This window comes from Sinocyclocheilus anshuiensis, unplaced genomic scaffold (assembly GCF_001515605.1).
Source record: "Sinocyclocheilus anshuiensis isolate Anshui unplaced genomic scaffold, SAMN03320099.WGS_v1.1 scaffold167, whole genome shotgun sequence".
NCBI lineage: Eukaryota > Metazoa > Chordata > Actinopteri > Cypriniformes > Cyprinidae > Sinocyclocheilus > Sinocyclocheilus anshuiensis.
This window is the reverse complement of record NW_015552552.1, coordinates 681,157-687,846: the sequence shown is the minus strand read 5'-3', so window position 1 is coordinate 687,846 and position 6,690 is coordinate 681,157. Positions and strand designations below refer to the sequence as shown.

Below are 6,690 nucleotides of genomic sequence, written 5' to 3'. Positions count from 1 at the left end.
GAGTTATTTTGAGGGGACAGCAAATTTACACTGTTATACAAGCTGTACACTCACTACTTTACATTGTAGCAAAGTGTCATTTCTTCAGTGTTGTCACATGAAAAGATATAATAAAATATTTACAAAAATGTGAGGGGTGTACTCACTTCTGTGAGATACTGTATATATATATATTTTCATTCAGAATAAAACAAGATCATTTCCATCCACTGATAACCACGAAATCGCATTTGCATATGTTCTCTCTATTAACTTCAGCATATCCACGGCTTAAACAGGTTAAAGGGGTCATATGATGCTTTTTTAAAGATCATTATTTCTTTGGTTTTGAGACTTTAGTCTTTGCAACTTCAGGGATCTTATCTATTCACGAACAGCTTGTAACACTCCAAAGAGAAAGGAAAACTTGAAATCGCATCATATGACCCCTTTAATGTAAAGCTTTGGCAAATCAAATTCATGCACCTCGGTGGTGGTGAGATCAAATGCATTTGTTTTAATGGTTTACGTATATGCTTAAATCAACCGACGATCGTGTCATCTCACATTTTAATGACCCATACTTTTTCTATACCTTCTAAAACTGCCATGGATAAATGTATGCAAATCTTCTTATGCAAGCAGGCGATCTACTGGCCAGAGTCTGAAATCAGACAGGTAGTCAGCTGACATTTTCTAAAACACCAAGCATGCAACCATACCTTATTGAACGAGCTCCAGTGGGATTGTGTATTGTAACCTTTAATCAAACTGTTGATCCTTCGGATTATCTGTTGCTTGATATTTCTGTCCGAACCCCAGTGGTAACCCTCGTTGTCAAGAATGAGCGTGACAGCAGCGACAGAGGTGACATTGATTTCTTTTCATATGATGCTGAATGCAGTTTTCGTGTGCAAAATGCTTGCAAAATGTCATCGCATTATCTGTTAAATTACAATCGATCTAAAAAGATACAGAAGCCTCGCTCTCACTGAAAAGATTCGGTCAGAACATTGAGGATTCATTAGAATGCAGTGCGGTAGACCATCAGTTTAAACTATTTAAAGACAGACGGGGGAGATGAGCACACAAACCACAGTGATAACGCAAACCCACTTCATGACCATTTGCATAAACATGCTTAAAATGTATTTTACGTACTGATTATTTTGAATGTTACAAAAACGTATTAATAAATCCAATTTATAAATGCAAATCTACTTAGCTGTATCGCTATTCCAACCCTTCCGAATGTATAAATGGTATCGCCCAACTGTTGTGTAGGCAACGGAGAGCTTTGAAAGAAGCTGATTGGTCGGTTGGCGGTTGTGTAATCCGTTGGTTTGTTGTGCGAGAGGGGCTTGTCTTGAGGAAGAGGCCAGTATGGATCCGCCGCGGGATATTCAGCATTTTAAACGAAATATTGCCACTCGGTCCACGGTATCGTCGTGTTCCTCTCTCGCTATGGAGATTAAGAGAAAGAAAATAAGAGAAAGCATGTTTTTTCAAAACGAGGTCAGTTTGTGTTGCTGAAGTTCACGTTTTGGTTTCTCATGTCTGGAATGTGTTTGTTATTGTTCAAGACTAACCGGCTCATTGAATACTTTCTCAGGTCAAAGACCGACATATGAAGCGATGCACAAGTGTGAATGACACGCAGCAGATAATAGAAGACATGAATTTGTTGTACATACGACAGATTTCTAAGAAACTAAAGGTAGTCTGTGTATGGGAGCGTGTGTTCATGTTTCACTGATATTCTGTGTTCCGTATTGAAATGCCTCAATGGGGTAAACAATTCATGATTTGGTGCCAATAAAAATAATCGTGTCGTATTTAATTCTGAAACATCATCACACAGCTCTAAAATTAGCATTGCGTTTTATAATGTGTGAATGTTTAGGTTGTTTTGTCTTTTTTGTCCGATTCCTCTTCACCATCCACTCCCGTGAACGAATCGTTTCATGTGAATCGGACTTTAACCCCAATAAATCTGTTGAACCGATTCGCAGAATCGTTCGGTTCACGATTCGGACCGAATCATTGCGAACAGTTCTCGCGTCAACAAGTCACCTGACTCATTTAAACGAAAATCCGATCAAAGTCTGATTCCTCTGGAGCCAGATGTATTCTATTCTAACTGCTTGTTTTCTTTTTGTTAAAAAATTACCCTCTAACACTAACTTTGCGTTCTCTACGTTATTCTTTTTCTTTTCTATCCGCTTGTTTTCTTTTTCGTGTACTGTGTTACAGTCAAACTAACCGAGACTTGTCACAGCACTTACATATTTTTTGCTTTTTTGTTGGTTTTGATTGCTTCTGTTGTCCTCATTTGTAAGTCGCTTTGGTTAAAAAGCGTCTGCTAAATGATTAAATGTAAATGTAATACACCAGGGTCCACATGGTTATGGACAAAAGAATCACTGAATCGAAGTTTTAAAACATACTGTTCAAAAGAACCTATTCGCAGAAATGAGTCAGACTTCCATTACTTCCACTAACTTTCATCAATCCATGCGTCATTGTTGGTTATCAGAGACCCTCTTTTCCTTTTATATGATAATAGCTTAGAGGAGGGTGAGCTCCTCTTCTCTTTCATCTGTTTTGATGTTACTTTACTGCATCATTTTAATTTCTTCAGTGTCCAGAGTCGGACCAGTTGTGCCCAATACCCATATGTGACCCTGGACCACAAAACCAGTCATAAGGGTCAATTGTACATCATCTGAAAGCTGAATAAATAAGCTTTCCATTGATGTATGGTTTGTTATGGTAGGACAATATTTGGTCGAGATACAACTATTTGAAAATCTGGAATCTGAGGGTGCAAAAAAGGAGAAAATCACCTTTAAAGTTGTCCAAATTAAGTTATTAGCAATGCATATTACTAATCAAAAATTAAGTTTTGATATATTTACGTTAGGGAATTAACAAAATATCTTCATGGAACATGATCTTTACTTAATATCCTTTTGATTTTTGGCATAAAAGAAAAATCGATAATTTTGACCCATACAATGTTTTTTTGGGCTATTGCTACAAATATACCCCAGCGACTTAAGACTGGTTTTGTGGTCCAGGGTCACATATCTCATCTCTTCATGAATCAGTATGCACCTGCTTTAGGAATTATTGTAGAATAGATTGTTTGGTAGAGTTGTTCTCTCCTAGTACGTTCTTCCTCTAGTCTTTATACCCAGAACTGTGTTTTGAGAGCACTTGTCCATAAAGCTACTTTATTTCTCCTGACTGATGGATTGCATCCTTTCAATAGGACTGTGATATTCAGGAGAAGTTGGAGTTTGAGATGCGGATGAGAGTTGGGGCTTACAAGCTTCTGGTTGCCAGCACTAAAAAAGAGCAGGTGTTGGATGCTTCCAGGAGTCTGTTAACCTGTAATGCCCAAATTAAAGCCTACACGAGTGAAGCCCAGAGGAGGAAGGAGCAGCAGGACATCAAAAGGTTAGAGCAGCAGGTGTATTTCCAGCTGTTCTTTTTGCTGAGAGTATTTAGTGGAAAGTTGTTTTCTTTTTAATGTAAATTATTATCAGACATGCATATAAGAAATAAATGGTCATTAAAATTCTTGTTTCTTTTATTTTAGGTCCTCAGACTCTCTGGACCAAATCCCTTGTAAGGGAAAGGTAGCCATATCTGGTAAGTTAACAACTTTTCTCTTTTTATAACCGTGTCTGTTATATGTATTAATATATCAGTTTATCGTTGGTTCCTGTAATTTTCTTTTGCTTATCCAGGCATGCGAATTCCATTGTTTTGGAAAGATACAGAACATTTTAACAGCAAAGGGAGTAAGTATATATTGTAATTATTATAAAAATATCCTGTCCTTGCTAGTGTTATGGACAAATGGTGCCTGTTTTGATTTTATTAATTGTAATAAATGTATGGTTTTGCTTGCACACTACCATTTAAAAGTTTTAAGAAGTTAATAACTTTATCAAGTAACAGGGCATTTTATTGATCAAAAATTACAGTAAAGACATTTTATCATGTCACAAACACTTTCTATTTTTTTTTATGAAATGCTGCTCTATTCATCAAAGAATCTTGAAAAAAGATGATCACCGTTTCCTCAAAAATACTAAGCAGCTGTTTACAAAATTGATGAGAAATGTTTCTTGAGCACCGAATTAGCATATTAAAATTATTTCTGAAGCAATGTGTGACAATGAAGACTGCAAAAATGAAGTGTTTATATATTAAAATGGAAACCAGGTATTTTAAATGGTATTAAAAATATATGCAAATATGTTCATATAGCTGTTTATGCTGTTGTCATGTGTATCTGAACCCAACAGATGTGCAGCGGGTGGCAGTTTTCTGTTTGATGAAGATTGGCTCAGAGATTTTTGACACTGAAATGGTGATTGCAGATCCCTCAATGACTGATATTTGCTTTGAAGGTGTCAAAATTTTGTAAGCTCTCAGCTTTCCCTATTTCTCTCTGCAAATCTATAGTGATTTGAGAACTATAGCCTGACTGTTGAATAGCCTCTGAGTTCTGAGCTCAGTTTCAATATTTTCAACAGCTCTGAAGCTAAGCCAGACTTTGAACTGACATTGGAGCTGTATAGCTGTGGACTGGAGGAGGAGACAACCTTTGTCAACACTCCAAAAAAACTGGCCAGGAAGCTGCGCTCCTCTTTTGGCAGGAAACTCTGCCCTCTTCTGGATGGAGGAGATCCAGACACTTTCCTCCAGTCCAACCCAATACCACTGTATGCGAGGATGGATGTTATGTACATTACCTATACAAATGTTTTTGTTAGATTAGTAATATTAGTAAAATGTCTGTAATATCTGTTTCTATTTTTGTGACAGAGGTGCTTGATACTCATTGTTGGCGTACACCACACTGGGTTTGGAGCAGGCAGAGGGATCTTTCCAGTCTCATTCCCTTATAATCCTGCAAAATGGTAAGAGCAAACAAGCCACATTTTAATAATTGACTTGCACAGTGGTTCTGATTGACTTTCTGCCATTGGTCTGTCAGTGGAGGCTTCGTCATGGCTGCCGTTGTATGGTAACTTGTGCTGTAAGCTGGTGGCACAACCTGACTGCATGACACAAGACATGATGAGCGGATACCTGAGCCAACAGGTAAGACAGGAACTTGTGGTTTTCTAGGAAGAATATATGCCACAACAATTCAAACTAACATTTCTAAATAAAATAAAATTTGTAAGATCAGCGTTTTGATTTTCCACTTAGCAAAGCATTGAGGGTTTGCAGCGCCGCTGTAAGCTTTACTGTGTGCTGAAGGCCAGACAGATTTCATGCTATTATTCACCTGAAGAAATCCAAGCAAAAGTGGAGCCCAGCCTCATTATTCCCATAAATAAGGTAAGAAACATTTTTAAAATGGCTTTTTTTTTCTTCCTTATTTCACAATGTGTTTTTCTTGTCTAAGATCAAGTGTGCTATTGTGTTTGAATTTAAAATCAAAATAAAGCCTTTGTTTGTGAAAAAATCCAGGTCCACGTGCATGATTCATTAGTGTACTTATTTCAAAAAGAACAAGATGTTTGTTTTGAACCAGTGTTGGTATTAAGTAAAACTATTAAAAAAAAAACTTTCAGAGTAATTAGAAATATTGCCTTGGCACCTAACGGAAATAAAATTATTTGAAGTGCTAAAATTACTAAAATAAAAATAAATTGAAGCTTTACAGAAATGTAAAATAAATTAATGGTAAAAGCACATGAAACAATTACTAAAATAAAAAAAAATATGAAAGCTAATTCAAAATTACACACTATATTCACATAGTCGCGTAATGCTGATGTTGTTAACATGAACAATTTGAGAATAAAGTATAACAATTATAATTTGCACGGTTTGATGTGATACGAGCTAACCGATCGCTACACTTAATCACCATTGGTAGCGAGATTTATTGTAATGTTTTTTTCCTCAGTTGGTCAGAACAAACGTGGCAGACTTGTTACTTACTTGACAATATATGGTGAAAATGCTTATTTGAGTCATATATTCCAAGACGTAGGCTAGAATCTGTGATTGCGAAGTACAGTAAATATCCACACCGGTGCGGTGACTGACTGCCACACATACTCTTCAATCAGAACATTAGATTCATCCGCGCTGGAGCCATGCCAACTCACAACCCAAGCAAGGAAGATAATTACACACACAGCTGCAATTCCAGGTTTTCAAACAGAGATGGCGACAGAGGCAAAACTTACGGACTGCAGCTTTAATAAACACTATAAGATATAATAAATAATACTAAAATACAGGGATGTAACGATTCACTCAACTCACAATTCGATTCATGGTTTTGATTTCACGATTCGATTCACGGTTATTATTTTTTTACAAAATGAGATTTAAGACCAATTATAAATTAAATGTGTCCTTTTATTATTGCTTGGACAAAATGCTGCACATTTCTTTGTGAAATTGAAATATAACACTATAATAATATTCTAATATAGCACTTGTAAATTATTGCTCTTTTGTTGGTTTTGATTGCTTGTATTGTCCTCATTTGTTGTTGGTCGCTTTGGACAAAAGCGTCTGCTAAATAACACAATTTTTATATAATGTAAATGTAAATAAATAAACTACATTGAAATTTTAAAACAAGCCCCAAATCAAATAAATAACACAAATAAAAGAAATCTGTTCATATACACAAAATAAGGCTTTGTCTGTGCTCTTTCCATTTAA

The 6,690-nt window shown here is 36.1% G+C and overlaps 1 protein-coding gene and 1 pseudogene across 3 annotated transcripts in view; one reads left to right on the top strand and one right to left on the bottom strand.

Moving 5' to 3' along the window:
- Positions 1-2,648, bottom strand: part of LOC107664499 (protein ZNF365-like) — a 13,933-nt gene extending 11,285 nt beyond the window's left edge. The window contains exon 1 of one of the 3 annotated variants that reach the window (XM_016455084.1): positions 2,482-2,648. In XM_016455084.1, coding sequence (XP_016310570.1) covers positions 2,482-2,502 — 21 coding nt within the window. In that variant the 5' untranslated portion in view covers positions 2,503-2,648. Of the gene's footprint in view, positions 1-574; positions 628-701; positions 1,017-2,481 lie in introns of those variants that run through there. The other 2 variants (XM_016455085.1, XM_016455086.1) reach the window with 2 other exon arrangements.
- Positions 1,308-6,690, top strand: part of LOC107664497 (rhotekin-2-like) — an 8,984-nt pseudogene continuing 3,601 nt past the window's right edge.